Source organism: Chamaea fasciata, unplaced genomic scaffold (assembly GCF_029207755.1).
Source record: "Chamaea fasciata isolate MVZ Bird 193981 ecotype frontalis unplaced genomic scaffold, bChaFas1.0.hap1 SCAF_2, whole genome shotgun sequence".
In the NCBI taxonomy this organism is placed as follows: domain Eukaryota; kingdom Metazoa; phylum Chordata; class Aves; order Passeriformes; family Sylviidae; genus Chamaea; species Chamaea fasciata.
Window position 1 is genome coordinate 82,815,231 of NW_027094087.1, and position 21,309 is coordinate 82,836,539.

General features: G+C 39.3%; 1 protein-coding gene across 2 annotated transcripts in view; it reads right to left on the bottom strand.

Annotated features, from left to right (window-relative positions):
• The window catches only part of JADE3 (jade family PHD finger 3), a 64,438-nt gene that overhangs the window by 16,415 nt on the left and 26,714 nt on the right, over positions 1 to 21,309 (bottom strand). For both annotated transcript variants that reach the window (XM_066176496.1, XM_066176495.1), the window contains exons 2-6: positions 16,371 to 16,430; positions 15,164 to 15,246; positions 4,420 to 4,577; positions 2,400 to 2,590; positions 96 to 307 (exon numbers count right to left, since the gene is read on the bottom strand). In XM_066176496.1, coding sequence (XP_066032593.1) covers positions 96 to 307; positions 2,400 to 2,590; positions 4,420 to 4,577; positions 15,164 to 15,246; positions 16,371 to 16,419 — 693 coding nt within the window. In that variant the 5' untranslated portion in view covers positions 16,420 to 16,430. The remainder of the gene's footprint in view (positions 1 to 95; positions 308 to 2,399; positions 2,591 to 4,419; positions 4,578 to 15,163; positions 15,247 to 16,370; positions 16,431 to 21,309) is intronic.

The window sequence follows — 21,309 nt, forward strand, 5'->3', positions numbered from 1 at the left end:
GTCCTCCAGTTGACATTTAATACCCATTCAAATTCCACACTTGCCTGGGTAAACTCAGACCACAGCGTAGTGTCAACATTTCTGCAGGCACTAACCTGATGGACACAAATATTACACTTATCACAGAACACCATGTCATTCCCATCTTCACTGTCTGGGGACCGGCACACATCACAGATGACGTCCTCATCATATTCAATACCCAACCCTTCTTCAGTCTCGATGGCGTGATTCATATTCTCATGACAGTGCCTCTCCAGCACTTCAATTGTCTTTTCCATTGTGTTCTCATCCAGGAGCCCACAGCCTACAACAGAGAAAGGAAAGGGCAATTAGAGGACAGTCAGAGGGGAGACTGAGTCAGAGAAGCAGCAAGAGAAAAAAGACAACTTCTAGCATCTAATGCAGTAGACACAGCCTCTATAAATAAAAATAAACTACATTTTTCACTCACAGACTAATTATTACATTGTTTTATAAATACAAGCAGAACTCCTACTTGATAAAAATTTTACACAAACCACAGGGTTGTGCCTGGAAAAAAGCACTGCACATAAAAGACAGCAATTGCTGTAACTGCTGGCTGCTCTCATACAACCCTTCCTGCACCTCTGTAATTTTACAAAACACTGGTGAAATCCAAAAATCATACACACTGTTCTTCTGAAGACTAATGCCCTAGGAAATAAAACTTACCAAGCATACTTCATATCAGAAGTTGTACCACCCAGTACCTCTAAGTCCATTGTGATGTAGTGCTCAAAGCATGAGGATTATGAAAAGTGCTTTTATTTTTCTGATTTTTTTAAATAAAATAGTAGATAATATACTGTTGCAATCCATACTGTCTGTTCCCTTGAACTCTACACACACTATATATACCCACCACTAATCCAACTTAGCATAAGCAGGACCACTTAAAAGTATTGCTACAAGACTGGCCCTCAGTTTGCAGCTTCAGGACACGCACCGCGTAAGAAATCCTCTGATGTTCACAGCTACAAGACATCTCCAAACTGCATCTCATCAAAATCCTCGCTCAAAAATGATCATGATGGTCACAGCTTACGATTTACTCTGGCCTTCAAATGCTGGGATATTCATGTAACATTAATTGCAGAGGCTAATATTTTAACTAAGGCTATTAATTGTGATTCCTTGTTACAAATAATAAACAGGGAGAGTTAAAGTGTTCTCTCCCATGCCCTAATACTTTCTCGTTGCCTGAATTAAAAGAATTACTGACTCATTGAGGTGTGAAGGGTCCTACAGAGTTCTTCACAGCCTCTGCCTGGGCTCCAAGCAGAGTCAACAGGAAATCCAAGAAAGGCTGTTGTTCAAGAGATACATGCAGTCATCTTGAAAATCATCTCCATGGATAGAGATCTGCCTTCTTGAAAAAGCTAACAGCTTTTGCTAACAGCATTCCTGTGTACCTGAGAAGTTATTGTCCTTGCTTCTACTTATGCGCATCCTTTGGCACTGGAGCTCAGTCATGAAGTCCATACTTCACCAAACCAGTCTCCCAACACATCTACTCATATTCCTGAATGTAACTGGAACTTTCCTGTGCTTGGAGGACAGAGTTCTTGAAGTCCTGCTAGCTCTCTTCAGTCATTCCACCCTCCAGAGGTGCCTCCCTCCTAAGTAGAAATGTGCTGTCCCGAAGTCCAGGACCACTGAAACCCCAGATCTCAGTCACCACTATTTCACTGCTGTTACAGACAAATGCTGCCATTGACTGGCACTTCTCTACAGGTCCTTCCTATTTTATTAACAGCAAATCCAGGAGATGCCAACCCGTCCTTCCTAAAGGACCTGCAATCACTCATGGAAGAATACTAGCCAGACAGGCTATTCCACCACAATTCAGTTATTCCAGTGATAATTCCAATATTATTTTCCATGGCTCACTCCCACTCAAAAACTTCTATACCCACAACTTGCATGGCAAAAGAAAGTTTACTTAGCTGATTTTGAATGGGCTAACATGTGTGAAACTTAATTACTCTCTTGAGAACCCAGCATGCAAACCCCTCAGAACTCTGAATTTGTAGATACGTTCCAAGTTCAAGAAACGGAAACATCTGCTTTCCCAACATAAACTCTTTAGGTTATAAAGTCCTAAAATTAATTCCACCTAATGTGGGTTTTTCTCTCCTGCCTCAGTCTGCAGAAGATGCAGATGATTTTGGATGTCAAGAAATTTTTTAGGCCTAACAGGTAAAACATAAAACATTAACAGATCAAGAAAGTAATTACTCTTTTAGCTCCTGTTTATCTTAGCATTTCCATTCAATTCTCATTCAGCAATCTTTAAGAGATCTTACACAGCAGACTGCAATTCAAACAGCAGAAATTAAGTGCAGCTTTTAAAATGGAACATGTTGTAGAATTACCCATTTCTGTAAGCTCTTCATTTAGTTCCTGGAGCCAAAAGATGTCCATGTCATCCAAGTCATAGCGACACACAGATTCTGCTAGTTCCAAAATGTTGATGTAACCTGGTTCTGTGGGTTCTTGGCTGGAACAGTGGATGTATTTCCTGGGTCGTGTATACAGTACTTCTTTTACTTTTTCTGCTACAACCCTGTGAGTGAAAAGAAAAAAAAAATAAATACTTACAGCTTTTTAAGACCTATCCTTGAAAGACATAAAATATTTGCTGTAAGTGCAAAGAAAGCTGGGGTTTCACATATTTTAAACTAGCCAGTAAGTATAGTCAGGGAGATAGGATTCTGTAAATGTCATTTTTTCACCCAAAACGTTCCAAGGCTTACTACATATACAGAACCCTTTTTAAAATGTAAGCCTGTCCATATGATTTCAATTTAACAAATGCTACTAGTACGACAAAGCAACTGTTTTCTGAAACCCACAGAAAGTATTATGCACAAAACCAATACAATCTTTGTCCTATATTCTTCCTAAATGATATAAGGAAATCTTGCCAACCAATCTCTTGAAAATACCAGTTTTTTCACGAAAGCTTAATTTATTCTACTGTGGTGTCTGTATGTGTGTGGGAAAAATCCTTGCTCTCTATTTGGGATATTCAGTCTTACCCTTATTTTGTAAATGACACCTTATCCACATTACAAATACATTATTTTTGTTATGCAAGAAACATTGTGATGCCAAGCAAAAATGTAAAGGGGAACAGTCATCCAAGAAGCAACGGAGAAAAAGACTTGTGTTCTCAACCTTTCAAGTGTTTTTTGGAGATAAAACTCAGTGTTTGATTGGTTTGATTTTGGAATGGAAACAAAAATCTTAACTAGATAAAGTTCAGTCTTTCTATGAATTCAATGCAAAAAGCCCTACATGTGGAAGGAAGCCAGAGATACAAAATGGAATAGTGCCATGCATGAGCAGCTCTACATGCTCTCTGGAGCTGACCCTCCACAGGACAAGGAAAAAATAAAAACTCTGGAAAATTAGGCAGCAAAGAAAGAGGAGGCAGCTGTCAAGCTCTATCCTATGTAATTCTGACTGGACAGTGTGGATTATCAATGTTAGGACAAACAATGTCCTTCTGCCATTCTACATCCCCCTTCACCCTACTCCTTTTTTCCTCTAATTCCCTTGTGAGCTTTTCTTTTCTCTGGTCCAGCCAAATCTATAGCAATTTTTTTCCCTCTAATATAATACTGCTGGTATGAACTGCAATATACTTATTTTTAATAAGTTGGTATGACAATAGCCTCAGTGGAAATTAAATCATGCTGGCTCAGCACTTTCACCAGACAATTCATTTATCTTTGTCTTGAAGACCATGCTGGCATTAACCTTTCTGTGTTGAAACATGCTTTGTTTCCACCAGGAAGGGTTGCAGGACTACAGCGCTATATTTCCCCAGTCTAAACACAGTGTGAGAGAACGTAAGAATCTGAGATCACCGAACTTCTATAATGTTAAGCCGTCAGCTGTGGTGAGGAGAAGTAGAACAGGTTAAAACATTGAGAATAACCAAAATTAGATTATATAAACAAACGAGTAATTTTACCAGGTATCAGTGATTACTGCATGTCTAGTGCTCTATATCATCATGCTGTGCAGGGAAACCTTTCAAGTAATATGCATAAGAAAAGGGTTTATTTTTAATATCTTCAACTCCCCATACTCAAATAAAAAACAGCTTTTAATCCATAGCACCATGTGACTGAGGAAAAAAGATTTTTTTACACTCACAATGTAGATACTGTAACAGCATGCAGACAGAATGAGATCTGAAGCGCCACAGAAATGTTTTCCAAATAGGCACTTGAGTGGTTTAAGAACATGTCTGAAGGCTGCTACACTGAAGATTTAAACATACCAATAGAGAAAAGCTGACTGCACTTAGACAACTTGGCTTTGAGAGACCATTTTCCCTGAGTTGTCATTTTGTGCACATGATCTGCGTCTGATCACCAATACCTGAGAGAAGGCTGTGGAATAGTTTCTGGACTGGCTGGAACCTGAACCCCTTTCTCCCATTCTTGTTTCCACGTGTCCGCAAAGACGTAATATTCATCAGGGTTGACATGGTGAGAATCTGGGAGTTTCATGGCACTAATGAGATCCTTGCGGAACACCTGCAGGAAACACAGAGTGTAAAGATGGATTTGAGAAAGAGCATTGCATTAAAGAATGTGATGGGTATTTTTTCTTATCTACAATGAAACAATGCATATACATCGATAACTTTTTAAAAAGAGTATCAACACAAAAAAATCACTTTGAAACTACTTAGATTATTAATTTTTAGTGTATTAGGTACAGCATGATAAGAAGTTTACACTAATTCAAAACCATGTTGCTGCCCAAAGGCTAACCAGAAGGAAGAAGGTTTTTGCAGGTAACCAGAGAGGAGGAAAGGAAGCCTGCATCTAATTCAAGAGTCCTCACCACATTTTCAGTCAGCTTACTGCCAGTCTGTAGGCTGTACCCTAACTTAGATGCAAGGTAGGATATCCTTTTCTTTCACTCAGTTAGCTACTTTAAACTGTCATATTCATCATGGGCTACAAACAGTTGCCATGGCAAAACTGATGGATAGGCACTTGCTTATTTATTAAAACCACTTCAAGTTTTATTGGTTGAGATCTCTGAGATCGAAGATGAACAGCTTCCTTTGCTGGAACACAAGACCTGTGTTGCTCTAAGCAGTGATGGACAAAATCCAGCCTCAGCATCTTTTAGCAAACCTATACAATGAAACACCACCCTCATACAATGCAAACCATAGCAGCAAATCTCCAGCCAGAACACTTGGCTCTAGAGAGTTAAGTTTTTACAAGCATGTAAACAAGATTATAAATCATCTCAAAGTTTACTTAATGTCAATATCTGTCAACTACAGGTGCTTACAATTTAAATAAGGGGCATCTGTGTCCTCTGTGGGTTTTTTCCTCCACTACATCAGCCTAATGTTCTGCAAAGCAAAACAGGGCTGTGACTTGGTTTAAGGAAGACATTGCAACTAATTAACTGTATTATTGGAATGAGAAATCAAATCCTCAAAGAGCAATAAAATGAAATGGAAAATATCCCTGCAATAAGTTGTGACAGGTTGAACTCTCTTCTTACTAATTCAGTTTTATAACCAGAAAAGTAATGAACTGTTGCAGAGCCCAGTATCTTCGTGTACCCTTTTCAATTTGACAGTACCAGACCGGTTATGCCTACTGCAAAAATTCTCAGCTGTTCTTGGAAATCATTAAGTAAACATTATTAAAAAAGTCTCTGTGCTAAAAAGGTATTGAAAATAGCTGCTGTTGACCCAGAACATTAGCTTTCCCTCATTATGTTCTACAACTGCATCTCATATGGGTGGCCAGGAGACCAAGCTGACCGAGCGTACTCAAACCCAAAGACTCAACGGTCTTGTATTTGCTATTAATGTGTTATCTGCCTTGGTTTGGAACAGACTGTTCACTGCTGCCTTCTGTATAAAACTCCTCAGGTACCTAACAGGCCTATATTAAAATCTGAATGTCAAGAGTGGAAGCATTGAGACTGCAAGCATCCATTTTTTTTTTCAAGCAGTATATGTACACACCAAAAAATAAAATGTAAAATGGTTTATGCCACTTAAAAGATATTTTAGTTTTCTGTGTTATAGACACAGAGCCAGGATTATGAGATACACTAAGAGGGCACAATTCCAAAGAACACCAGAAGGAAAAAGTATGATACAGGAGAAGTGCAATGACTGCTTTAATTACCAGAAAATACATTTCTCAAATCTCATCTGAGGTAAGTGCTTTACAAACTACCTTTTAAGCCACTGACAGAATATAAAAGTGAAGTACTTTATATCAAACCTACTATTTCTTAACCACTAGATGAAAAATGCTATTAAAGCCATCAGTATTCTAACTACATTGCTTAGCAGCAAATCTTCTGATCATCCATTATGTATGCAAACTCTATCTCTATTTTTAGAGCACAAAGCCCCTGGAGCATGAACTTCTGGGTTTCTTTTGACTGTTGTAAGTACTGGCCACACCATTGCCACACCACAACATTAAGTTCTCGGCTTCAGATTTCTACAATTTACAGAACAGGTACCACTGAAGGTCAAAGATTTAATCAATAAAAAGATAACTCTTGAAACCTTAAGGGACTCCAAAACTCAGCTAAGACTTCCTAAGAATTGCCTGTTCACATTTGTGATTAACAGTGCAACTGAGGATTTCCTGCAGACACTTGGAATCATTACAGTCTTAAGCTCTAGTCATTCTTCATTTCTTCATGTGTGGCAAAGCAGGGTCTTCCAACAGTAAAATACTCTCAGAGGGCAAGGTATGGGAATACTCAGTCTGTATTTCCTTTGTTGTGGAAGTAAACCAAAACACTCAGGGGACCCAAAAAGTTTTCTGACAAATCAAGTAAATTCTACTTCAGCAGTCAGCCTCAAGACTATGAACTAAGCCACCTACACAAACAGCAGCATACACACCTTCAGGATTTAGATAGCCAGCTTCTCCTCATGGCTGTTTCTTTTCCAATCTTTATTTAAAAAACAATGTTGCTCCTTTACTGTGTCCATAGAACAACAGCTAGTCTGCTCCACTCTCCCCTCCTGGCAAGAAGTTCCTGCACTTCCAGTTAGCCCATGAAGCACAGTGGTCATCTTTCAATCACCCCAAAGTAGTTCTACTCCTTACCTCATATAAAGCACAACCCCTCAACTTTATTTTAACATCACCTGTAATATCATACATATTGAATAGACCTGAAAAATGAGCATGCCAAGGCTAGGTTAACAAGGTATTCCCATCCAGAAATATCACTCCTCACAACCAGACTCAGCTGGTGCTGAGTGTCTTTAGCATACAACAAGGCCTTACAGAGCTGAGCTATAATCGAGTGCAGCTCCCAGAGCCAGCTGCATACACACACAAGTGGGAAAAGTCCCCACCACTCGGAGCATTCCACAGTAGTTACTGTGTGACTGCGGGACTTTTTAAAAATAATTTTTAGCAAAGAGAGCATGAAAGTACAAATGAGTTTTAGCCTTACCATGCAAGACCGCTCGGTCTGAACTTAAAATTTCATTTTGCTGCCAGGAATTTTTAGCTTCAACCACAAACAGCACAGCACTTTGAGTAAATTACATCAATGAAATGTGTCTGCATATGTCATCATTGTCTCATAATCTAATCATTACCACTTCATTGAGAACTTCTATACATATTTCATGCTTTAGAACTGGGGCTTTAATCTAGAACAAAAGACCTAGTTCTTTAGTCACGTTGTAGTTTAAAACCCAGCTGGAAATGAAACACTACTCAACTGCTCCCTCAACCCCTTCCCTGTCCTCCCCCCTCAAACCTGATGGAATGGGGAGGAGAATCAAAGTAAAACTTGTATGTTGAGATAAGAACAGTTTAATAACTAAAAATAAAGTAAAATACAATAATAATGGTAAATAATAGTAACAATCATGATAATAAAAAGGAAAAAAACCCAAATAAGCGATGCATAATACAGTTGCACACCACCCACTGACCAATGGCAGAGCCCACTTCCCAAACCCAAACCAGCTCCCCTTCTGGTAACTCCCTCAGTTCATATAACAATTCTGTGGTGTGAAATATCCCTTTGGTCAGTTTGGGTCACCTGCCCCAGTTATGCTCCCCCCCCCAGTCGTTTTGGTTTTGTGGTTTAATTTTTATGGCATACCTCCTCACTGAAAGATCATGAGACATGTAAACAAAGAAAAGTCCTTGACTTGGGAAAAACACAAATTACCAAATAACCAAAGCATCAGTGTGTTATCAATACCATATTGATTCCAAATCCAAAACATAGCACTGCAACAGCTATGGAGAAGGAATTAGCTCTACCCTAGCTGAAACCAGGAGAGGTCAATATTAGTGTTTTGCTCTGCATAGACATCTGCCTGCTTTTGCTGAGGAAATGAGAACCTCCTAGTCAGCTCTGCAGACACACTGCCATCTATAAAGCCTTTAAAACCTAAATTCTACAAAAAGTCTAGAGAAATATGGGTGCCCTGCTCTCCCAAAGCACTAATACACCAAGAAACAATTATATCAAAGATATGGTTCCTGTATTATATTTGCTTTTCAGACATCTGAGTACTATTTGGAAATTATGTGAGAAGAGTATGTCCAAGGAAAACTAACTTCTCAGAATTTATTTTAAAATGCTCCACTGAAAGTCATCTATGATTTGAACCCAAACTCCTTCTGGAAGCACTCTGTGGAAATGCAATATATAATCTTCCTCACTGGACACTACTGTGGTTATTCTGAATAAATCAGGCTCTGAAACAAAGAATATGATTTGCAGGAAGTATGCTTACCCATTAAAGATATCGGGGAGAACAGAAGTAATGTTACAGAGAGTTACAATACTAGCATTGAAAACAGAGAATGGTCTTGACAATAAAATGGCCTTCTACGAACCCCATGTTGGATGAACAATTCAAACATCAGATCTGAACAGACTGTCAGGCACCTTCTGTTCATGACCATTGCAAACTTAAAACCACATTAAGAAAAGAAAAAAATGAGCGCAATTCCCTTTCCAATATCCCTCTGCAAGCTGCTACCAAAGCTGACTGGTGTCGCTGCTCATTCACCATGTCTCGCCCAAATGCATGTGTGAGGAAAAATAAATGGATTGTGTCATCTCTTAAAAATTAAATGGAAACCCATACTTCTTCTTGTGACACTCTCGGTGCTTTCAGGTACTTTGATCAAATGCTTACAAACTCCCAACACGGGTTAGTCACTTGTTACAGGCATCTAGGCCATGACTGGGAACCACACCTCCAAGGCTTAAGTAAATCATGGGTTAACTGCTCTTGAAGCCCATTTTATGCTGGATTGCACAAAATTGCTTCAGTTGTGAGGCTTCCCCTGCACCCAGCAGAACTCAGCAACAGGCTTTTCAGTTCACACCCATCACTTAGGGAGTCAGAAGACCCACTGCTCAGAAACACAGAGCTATGATTTTTTAAAAACCAGGAGGGAACTACTGTGCCCTGTCTTCCCTGCAAAAGTACATTAAATCTTTTACAGCAAACAGCATGGAACGAGGGCCAGCATCCCCTCTAACCAGACAACAGCTAGCGTTTTCCTAGATTTTTGGTGTCCCTCCCAACCCATCTCAGAGGCCAAGTTTGAAATTCCATTGTCTAACACTTGAGTTTATGTGAATTGTAAATTATGCAAGAGTTTTTCCATCATGTTGAGGGTCAAATCATCTTTCTTTACTCTCTTTTGAAAGGATCTAGTAAATTCTATTCCCAGAAGCACCCCCAAGCATTAAGGCTTACTCTACCATTGTAGCTCTCATGGACAGGCCTTCAGCAAACACACTTACAAAGCAGCAGGTTTGCACCTAAAATCACCTCATAAATAATAAAAATTTAAATTCGAATGTGACCTATTACAAGTGTAATACAGCCACATAGTATCTGAGCATAGTTTATCTTTGTATGGATGTTTGACAGTATGTGCAAAAGACTGCCCATTTACAGGGGATGAAGCTCCAGGAACAGAATTTGGTGAGCTCATCCTGGAAAGACAGAATTTTTCTTGTTAATACATTGCAACCTGGGCATGAAGTTTCTGAACTAAGAAACTTACCTTATAGTCAAGTGTAGAAACTTAAGGCAGGTTTTCTTTGGGTTCTGGTTGGTTGAGGGATTTTTGGCAGCAAAGTAAATAAAAGGCAACATAAATTTCAAATGGAAATGAAACTACAGTTCCAGGCACATATACCAACTGGACTGAGAAACTTAAAATGTTAAAATGCTGTGATAGTCAGGAATATGTGTAGAACTAAATTTGTAGTTCTCAAACATCCACACAATTTGGACAAGCAATGCAGTAAATCCTAATGTTAAAATCCCCTACTCCCCTGAAATTATTTTAATGAATTATCCAGGACTCAAGCAAATTAAATGTACATTTCGTTTAGGTAGCCATGAATCTTCCTAGCCTCCTTTTACAAGCATGTATAAGAAAATCCAGGAAATTGGATACTAAATCAACGCTACCTAACATCATGCCTCTGACAGTATCTCATGAGCCAGAAGAATGTGCAAGAACATGTCAAGCTTCCTTCTGGTTGCTAATCAGACATAAGCTTTGGATTTTGGGGTTAATCCTAACAATCAATTTTTAAAGTGGCATTAATTTATACAGATATTTTTAAAAATCTGTACTTGCTATCATCTGTCCAATTCCTTTTTTAATCTTGTTTAATTCTCAGTCTCAACAACTTCCTGTAGCAGATGAGCTTCACAGCCTAATTGCATGAAAAGGATATCCTTTTAATTGCTACAGATTTTCTAACTTTTGGCCTCATTTATCAATGCCCATGGCTGCCTTTTCTCTCCAGTTCTTCCATCACAAGGACAGGCAGGACTGAAGCAGTCTAGCTCTGCTGTTTCCAACCCACTCATACTTTACTGTTATGCCTGCTCATTCACTTCAAAGGTGAAATAAGCTCAGTCTTTTCACAAGTAAGCTCTTCCACACCTTTCTGCATTTGGGTCACCTCTTCCTGAAGAGTTCAAATAGCCTGACACAGTATCTCAAAGGAAAAAAAAACAGCATAGAAGTAACTGATGAGTTTGCACCTCCCACCTTACGTATCTTTTTTAAATAAACTAACCCAAGCCGGCTAAAAAGTAGCTCATGGATAACCCCTTTGCCAGAGGTCTTGGGAAGCCTGTACACGTCCCAGATAATTCAGAATTTTCTAAGGTAAGCATGCACATAAAAGTGACATCTCTTATTACAGACGGTACGCGGAAAGCAGTATAATTTAACCACGTTGCCCATTCATTCACAGAACAAATTCAAGCACTTTCAACCTGCAAAAACAGTCCATTTGCCGCCAAGAGTCTAGTCTTACAGGGTGCTTCTCAGGATCAAGACCGACAATTTATGTGGCAGTTAAATGCCACTAAAAAGTTTCACGTACCCAAGCAATGAATGCAGACCATTTACTTCCAGAAGACAAGCTGCATTTCACATGATAATACAGCTGTCACAATCAGCAATGAAGAATTAAAAACTACTCTTGCTGTGAGATTCAAAACTCCATTTGCAAAGAGAAGTAAAATATTGCCATGTTATATGGAAAGGGTTGAAAAAAAAGCACAAAGCTAACTTAACTTCTTTGCAGTTTCAAGAGGGAGACAGGATTGAAAAAAAGATATACGTAAAATTGAGTGTCATAAAGATCTTAGGTTCTTTTGTGACCCCACAAGCATAAGGGAAAAGACGCAGTCAGTCATTCAGAACAGTCCAGCTAATGGGTTTTCCTTGCAAAAATGATTCCCACTACTCTGCCATCATTTTCTGCCACAGCTTTCTTGGAGACAGGAAGCTGCCAAGTACAGGCTTCATGCTGAGCCAGACATCCAAATGCCTCCTACCCTGCTGCTCCCACACAGCCTACTGCAGAGAGCTGTGAGTCCCTCCTGTCTAAGTTTAAATCCACTGAGAGGAACACCACAAATGGTATGTGGCCAACATCATCATAAGTCTCCAAAGCAGCTATGACTTTGTATTACAGGTGTGCCTCTAACTCCAGCACCGTTAATTTATTCATACTAAATGCTAAAGCTAATTGGATAACAAGATTTTTAAATCACCATTGCAGTAGTTTGTGATAGATTGTAATCCAGAAGCAGAGCAGCGAGAAAGAGACACAGCCTTGCTTTTGACATTACCTACAGAGGCACCATGGTCTGAAGAAGCCTCATTACAGGCTTCCCTTGTTGTCACCTTCTTCTCCAAGGAGGAGTCTGGAGTAAGTTTAAACCAGGTCCAAGCCAGTAACATCTCTTCTGGATTGATACAGGCTCTGGAAATGGGCTTGGACATTTGCACTGTAACATGACACCTCTTGGCCTGGCAGTAACACCAGAAGACCTCGCTCCACTGAGGCCATTCCCAAACCCACCTGGATTCTTGAAGCACCTGGAAGGCAATTCAAGGCAGAGCAGTCCTTAGGTGCAGACACTCATCACTTTTTACAGGCAACCTCAGAGGACACCAGCATATTTAGGTAAGTCCTGAACTGGCATATGCACTCACTACTTGCTTGCTGGAGTACCAAACCCAAGCTTTTATTTGGGGAGAACCCAGGTACTCAGGTTGGGCTGATGATGGTAGAGGAAGGAGAAGAAAGCCTATGTATTCACGTCCAATTTATTTGAAAAACCAAGGCTTATTAGCATGAAAGAAAAATAAATGCATGAAGACCATGAACAAAAATATTTCCAAATAGCTATTTATAGCTTTGACCTTCTAGATTTTCTGCATCACTAACTCAAGAAACAGGCCGCTGCCTGGCAAGCAGAGGTGAATGAAAGGAGAGCAATGCCAACTTGTTACAGAGGGGCCTTGCTAAAGAGATGCTGTCAACCTGAAAATTTAAATTTCTAATAGATATTAGACAACTACTACAAAAAGCTTGTGAGATTACAACAAGATTTTTGGAAGGGTGTGTAGTGGGGTCCCTTTTATGCATTTGCTTTGCACACTTGTCACCACTTGATGCATAAATAATCAATTTCAATGCTCTGCTGACAAAAGCATTTCATGTAATACACTTCCCAGCATATGCTTTTCAAGGGGTTGGAGGGAGTGCTTGCTCTTAGCAGAACAAAAGCAAAAATGTAAAGAAGAGCCAGAAGTCTTATGTACAAGAGGTACAGTACTACTGTCACCTTCCCTTCCATTCCCCTTCCAGAACTGAATTTGTTTCAGGGATCTTTTAAACATTGTACTCAGGAGACTCTTTCCAAAGAGGATATACACTAAAGTTCGGGATTTCTTTCCCTTTTTTTTTTTTTTCCTTCTTTTTTCCTCCCCAGGAGGAGAATTTTAAACCAAATACGACAAAGAGATTTCAGTATTACTAGAAGAATTACATTATTAACAGACTTTTTCAATTTCAAGTGTATATTCCAGATTTTGTTCTTCAAAGTTTCATATTTTCAAGCATTAAAGGAATCAAGATTTTGCCTTGGAACTGGTAAAGGGCAGCAAAGATGATCTCAAAATGAGGAACTGAAAACACTGCACACTTTAATTCCTAGAAGTTATGTAAACAGAACACTTGCATGCTACATAGCTGGACCACATCTTCATAATTATTTTAATGTATATATGCACCTAGAGAAAGAATGGAGCAAACTGAAAGAAAGCTAATAATAATAATAATAGGGCAATCCATAAGATGAAGAGTTGCAAGAAGAAACTGGATGGCTGGGCAGAAAGAAGGGATTGGTAAGGGACTAGCACTGTGGTGTATCTCAAACAGCAACAAGCCTGGCAATATATTTGCTTCAGCTCCCATTTGCACAGCTTGACTGGTAACAAGGCTACTGCCTGGGCACATATGAGCAACACTTACAAGACCTCAGTAGCCACAAGCTGTTTTAAGATTTAAATTCTTACAGAACCATAATCCCCATAACAACATCTTAAAAAAAAAAAAAAAAAAAAAAAAAAAAAAAAAAAAAAAAAAAGCAGCTTAGTGGATTTTTCTTAACCTTCTTGGTGGTGGCAAATAAAACACTATGTAGCTAGTTTTAGCCAACTTTACTTTTTAGAACTTTTTTTGCATTTTCTTTTAGAAATAAGTGAGGTTTCTTGAATTGCCTTGCAATAAGAACTAAGCTTCCAAAAAAATGACATGTTCTGTATCATTTACCTTGTTCTTACGACACCAAACCCACCTAGTTAGCAGCACTTATAAAAGAAGCATGAAGCATGCTTGCTGAATAGCTTAAGCTATAAGAGCACAATCTACATATTTCACACAACCTTGTACAGCAGTAACCACTCAGATAAAAAGCTGTTGGTATAGTAAACAACTTCTGGGACATAACTTTAAATTCTATAAAAATAAAGTGGGGTTTTCCAGTCTTTTTTCAGCAGTCATACTAAAATTCTGAAGGACTCATTCAGAGGCAATGAGATAACAAGTAAGGGGAATTAGCTACAAGAAATATTTCTCCAATTTGCAGTTAGTATCTGACTTCAGCCCTTAAGAAAGCAAGCATAAAATCTGAAGAAGGCAGACAACAAATCTCCCACTAAGAGGGGCTATCAATGGAATGGTCGACAGGATTGTGCATAAATGTCAATTTAGTAAATGGGTTGGTACAGGTCCAGTGACAGTGGTGTTAAGTGTTGAGGTTCTAACAGGTGGAGATGGCAGAGTAAACAAAAAAAGCTACATGGACAGTAAAAAGCCAAGAGTAACAAAGCAGCAGAATCAACACTGCAGATGCATATGCTACCCACTGAAGTGTGCCACTGTTTCATCCTGAAGCAGAAAGACAGTACCCTTCCCAAACACATACATATGAACCACTTTTCTGTGCTATGCTCTCAAGGGGTAAGACCATACCAGCTTTTGCCACTTTCAAAATGGTATTAAAATTCCAGGGAAAGAACAAACTACATGTTACTACCTGCAAATCCTGTAAGTCATTTTGGTCAATCAAACACCAGAGTTCCTGTAACACTCACACAAGTGAGGAAAGTGCAGGTTCAGAGAATTTGACAGGCGACAAAAGGACTCATCAGCACGAATTTCATAGCTCTCTTCTTCAAGGCTTAGAAACATGAAAACTCTGTGAAAGAAAACTAGCTGTGACCAACCCAGTTCTTACCTCAGCAGGCTTCTTTTGCTCATTTGCTGGTGTTTTTGACTTGCTCCTGTATTTAGAACAAGAAGAAAAGGAAGTGGAAGGACCTGTTAAAAAAATAAAAAAAGAAGAAATAAAAAAGGATCATTATAGCTCGGTTCAATTCATCTAATTTCTCCAGTAAAACACAAGGCACTCCAATCCCTTGAATTATAATTTTTTGACAAGATGTGGGCAAAAAAAAACCTGTTAGGCAGTCTGTAGGCTTAATTTCAGCTCCTCCTGCTCCACTCGTTCTTTATAAAACCACAGCACACCAAGTTTATGGGTACATTCTGCTCTGCCCAATACAAGCATGAGTAAACAGAAACAAGCAGACAGACTGCTTTCCTTCATTAAGTTCCCTTCTAACAAAGTGAAAGGAAGAGTAAAATAGAGTTTGAACATGCTCAAAAAAAATCCCGAAGAACAAAGCAATGATACTAAAATGTGCTAATGAGAGTTGCAAAAAGCCACAGTGTGGTATCTTACATGTTTGTGGCAAAATGTTACTTCAGCAGAGGATACATCAATGACTTGCAATGAGTATGACAATGAATCATTATCTATAGAGCTTTTAGACAGGCACAGGCTTATAAGAAACAAACAAGACCCTGCCACACAGGGTTGTTCTGTTTTGGGTTTCTTGCAGATAAAATGGGAAGATATTCAGGTAGATGTCTGCCAATAACACTTAAAATGTAACTTTAGTGAATTGTTGAATAAATTGAAGTGGAGTTGATCAAGAACCAGCAAGAGATAACAATCAATATACTGATTATAATTCTAACACATTAATGCTCGAGTAACTTGCCACCCAACTATTCTAACGTTGAAGTTCTGCATACCATGAGACAACAGGATTCTTTTTTAAAATATAATCACAGAATAGAATCCTGGGCAGTAAAATTTCCCTTGATTTACAAATTGCTTCTTGGCAACTATGAATGAGAAAGATACAAAAGTTTCTCTTGAAATTCAAAATATACTCAAAGCTCCCCTTAAAAGAGCCTTTGCCTTATTTTCCTCCTGTAACATGATTTAGAGCACCAAAGACCACAAATGCAAAAAGAAATCAATCAAGAAATATATTTTTTTGGAATTTTAAGAGGTGAAGCGGTTTGCCCTCAAACCACAGAAGGAAACCACAAGGGGGTGACAGACCAAAGAAAAACTGGCAGGTATTACTTACTCTCATTGTCTGAACTGTCACTGGTGCTTAGATGCCTGTGGCGTTTCATCCTGACGCATCCTAAAGACAGAAAAAAAAGTTGATGGCAACCATTCTACCAGAAAATCTCAGGGGCTGCTGGCTGATGCCAAGTTCTTCATACTAAAGGCAAAGCTCCTCTGAAGAGGTCTCAGGCACAGAAATAATCCCAGTTCAGTCACTATGTTCTATTTCTGCAAGCAACTATTAGACCACAGTACTATTTGTGAAACTGAGCACCCTCAAAACCAGCATGCCTCTGCTGGGCAGAGCTTGCTTTTCATTTTGCAGAAAGAAGCGCAACCCGCCAGCTGATTCCCGGCAGGGCATGAGCGGTGCACTGCTCGACTCAATGTCCCATCTGTTCAGCTGGAGGAAGAGTTGCCATGGTGGCAGTAGCTAGCTGAGAGACGGGTGGAGGCCAGGAAATAAGGTGGATGCACAGCAAGGCAAGGATTTAGAAATATGACACACCTTAAAAAACCTAAACAAACAAACAAAAAAGCACAAAGAAATCATAAGGCATCCATGCAAAGCAAAAGGCGGATTTTAAATAGCGACTATCATAGAAAGCAGTACTGATGCCATTTGTCTTCTGATCACCATTTATTTCACAAGCAATGTGGTTTTCAGAAGTTTGAGAAGTGATCAAGAGTATCACTGACAAATACTTTAGTGGCACCACACCAGTTGCATTAGAAAAAGGTACTGAACTTTTCAAAATTCATTTTTGAACATGTAATGCTACAGAGAGAGGGGAAGAACTTTCTGCATCTCTACTTAAAAAAAATCAAAACGGTTATCAGCTATATACTCTAAACAAGTGCCAAGAAAAATCCATATACATTCTTATTAGTCCTACCACTTTGTAATATTCAATGTTACGTTTGTTAACTAAGGTTCAATAACAGTTTACAATTATTAGCAGTAAATAAAAATCACCGCTTTGTTCATAATGGATTGAATGAGAAAATCAATAGAGAAAAAGAAGTTAAAAGTAATTCTGCAGGAATATACAAGAACTCTATTTTTTCTGCTTGTTTTTAAGCAGAAGATACGCTCAAGTAGGTTCAAGACAGCTGAATGAAATGTCTGTAGTACTCTTAAGCGCCAGCTTGGCTACACCTGAAATGCAAGCAGCTTCATTGCTTAAACATAACCACATGCCATTAAAAAAAGCAACACAGCTGAATATCCCATTTGATAAGCACTCACATTAGTTACTGTACAATGGGTCTTGAGATTATCCAAATACCATGGGATAAACAAGATCTCCAGATAAGAGAAGCCTGCCCAGAGGCTTTGAAGAGGTTGAAATTGAACTGTTTGCAGCACGAGTGTTTAATTTAGTGGAAAATTTCAGCGGTCTTTGTATTTAAGAGAGTGAGTTTACTGAATCTAAATGCAGTGATCACTCAAAGTTTAAATCAATCCTTTCAACCTGTTATAAAAAAAGACATTGTCCACACTCCTGAAAGCTGACAAAGGAAGTGATGCTTCCAGTTTTCAAGAAAGCAGATACAGAACTTTGAGTCAGGTATTTAACCTGGGGGGGAAGACAGAAAGACACAAGACAAAGGTCATTCGCATCATCACTTAAGCAAGGTATAAAATTCCATTACATAACAAATAATTTCACATGAATTCAACTTCTCACAGCTCAGGCAACATAAGGGAGATAAGGCAGCCATGCTACATGTGCAGACAAGTGTCCAAGAAAATGAGCGACATCAAAAATGAAATACCCAAAACACCACAGGGCTCTGCTTCCAGCAAGCCAACGTGAGGTAGCTTGTACAGATGAAGAAACTTCCAGGGAGCTCTTGGACAAAAGCTGTTTGACATGTAGAAGGCACTCGGGTCAGAAGGACGTGTTTTTGTACATGTTTTGGGGGTACCAGACTTGAAGTTGGCTGCAGGGTACTGAAGGCAGGTCTAGAAGACTACTTTCATGTTGCCAGCTTGTGAAATTTAAAGGCACGGATTTGAATCAAGAGCAAATAAGATAGATAAAATTGTACTGCCCATTTGAAAGCTTGCACTCCAGGCCAAACCCAGCCCCTCGGAGCATGTAAGTCGCCCTAAAAAATGCAGGTTCTGCCTATGACAACTTATCTGCTGGCAGGCTTCACTTCCAAACAACCTGGCTTAAAGACCATTAGGTACATTTTAAGACCTTGGGAGACAACAAAAAGAAGCATCTACATGAGCCAAGCAGTATTTCCACTTCCATTTCTTAGCAAATAGCAAGCACTTCCATTTCTTAGCAAGAAATGGAATTGCTTGCTACTTGCTTTTGTTTTATATTCAGGTGAATTTTTGAGCAATTGTTAAAAGGTGCTGAAAGCTTACGGCAGGTGATTCCCATCTCTGAGAGTCTATATAAACATGCAGCTATAAAACTTTTTCACTCTGTACTAAGGACAGCTATCTGCAGAGCATAACAGGAACATTCAATTACAGTAGGGTCAGACATGAGGTTGAGAAAAAGAGCTACAGGACAAAACACCCAGGAAGCCTGGACTTCTGCCTGGGCAATCGAGAAAGAAGAGCAAGAGATGCCTACACTTCAAAGACAGCTTACATAGGAATGGCAAGCGTAACAAACTTTAGAAGAGAAAACACACCTCTGCCAACAACTTCAAGAGAGTAGAAAAACAAACAAACACACACTAAACAAAAGTAACAAGCTGTTATTTGAGAACTGGGTTTGTAGCAGCTCAGGCAAGAGATTTACACCTCCACAATGGCAGACAAAACCAGAAAAAGTAGTCACTGAGGGCAAAAAGCCCTCAAGAGTAATAGTACTGAATTCCAGCCTGATTTTTGCAGCAATATTAACCACATCAACAGTGTATAAAAATCCACAGAGTTACAAAAAATTAGAGGTGTGCTGTGTTCAGTAAGTCAGGTTATTTAAGTGCCTAACAGGCTACAAGTTCACCCTATGTCCCCATACAATGCAGGAGGACCCAGAGCCTCAACACCATTCAGCAGAGACCACTTCTACAGGGGATTTCACTTTTCTTTTTAACAGAGAACCCCTTTGCTGTACCCTTGTGTACACCGGGACTGCCACACAACTTCCAGCTCATTTCCACCCCAAAGCAAAAGAGCTCATGAGAAAGGCTCCATGACAACGATGCTACCATTCCCTAGACACTAGAGAGGGATCCCAAAGTAACATCCATTCAGTGGGAAAGATCCTGCCTCACTTCACCTGAGTTTGAAGAATAGAAAAGAATCAGAAGCTGCTCAATTCAGAAAAACAGGGGACACCCCCTCCTCCCCTGAAAAATTAATGTCAACCTTTCCCAGCTTCAGTCCAAAATCCCCAAAGCAGACTGGCATCCTTCAGTTTGTCCAGGCATTTTGCAAATGGGCATGCTGAACTTCTTGATTGACTAGACTTAAGTTTTAACATTTATACTTTCTAGCAGTTCCAATGTACAAGCTAAGGGAGCGTACAGCAACTGAAGACTGAAACGTTGTAGAGCAAAAGATGTGCCCCGTGCTCCCTCCCCCCAAAATGCCTGCAGAAAATCCTTGTTTCTCAGTCACTGGATCATGATTCTCACTACCTTAGGAGGTAAGTAGGGGTGCTTTGGCTGTGGACTCCAAGAGTGCACAGGCATTACAGGCAAGCACAGATTACCTCAAAAATTATCATTAAAAATACAAACATAATATACTAAGTGGTTTTTGCCCCTCTTTTTTTTTTTTAATCCACAGAATCCACAGAGGGACTAACATCTTATTAATCTCTTGTATCACAACATATACAAATTCTAAAGACCATACCAGCTATCCACTTCAGGGATCTTCTAAGTAAAAACTGAAAAACAGAAGCAGCAGTAAGAAATTATCATGTCGCTAGGAAAAAGATGTTCAACTCTCCAGGAAACTGCTGCAATGAAACATTTGCTGGCATCATTTTTAATATGAATTACTGGAGTTATTCCTAAACTTGAACCATCTTCTGCACCTGTTGCACTTCTGACTTGTCAAGCCATGGCTGCACATTTATACCCAATCTGCTTGAAACAGCTTTAGACATGAACTGCAACTTTAAAAAAGAGAAATCAGCCTCATTCCCTGCTGTCAACTTAACAACTGAATGCAGGTCAAGATGCCCTGAACCTATCTGTGTGTTTAAGCAGAAAACAACCCCAGGAAAACCTCAGCCACAGACAGCAACATTGTGCTGCCAGCTTTCCTTGGCTTCCAGAAGGCTGCTGTACATATTGGGAATTTTGCCCTGGAGACAGAACTGATGCTTGTATCCAACACATCACTGCACTTTCAAGGAAAGCCAGGAAAAAGCCACCCTGCACTCCTCACCTGACTGAAATCAAAACATGGATCGCAAGCTAAGAAGAATCAACACCTCAGCCGGCACATGCAAGAATCTTAAGACAGTAACACTGACATTTCCAAAAATCTAAGGGATATGTTTTGTAATTAATGATTTTTAAGTTACATTTCCTCCTTTTTGCTTATTCTGCACTGATAAGCGAACAAGAAGCAGCCACTTGCCTCTACTACCATTCTCTCCTGCCCCTGAGGAAAAGCAGTGTTGTACAGAGTTAAGGCACTTCCCACTTTCAAAAAGCTAGTTACCATGGATTGCTCAAAAAAAAAAAAAAAAAAATCACTCAAGCAGCACATGTAAGTAGCAGACAGGTAACAAAATTTCAGAGCCTTATCCAAAAGAAAAACCCATTTCAAATACCAGCAGAAACAAGACGAACAAATATTTTTTTCATTTTCAATTTGCACCAGAGCAAACAACTAAATTTACAAAATAAGCTATTACATTTAGCCTCTTTTTCTAATGCATTCCTCTGGATAGTTCATCAGTAACAGCAGACACAAGGATGAGATATCACAGAGTCTGAATTTGTGCAGCATATTAGGCAAG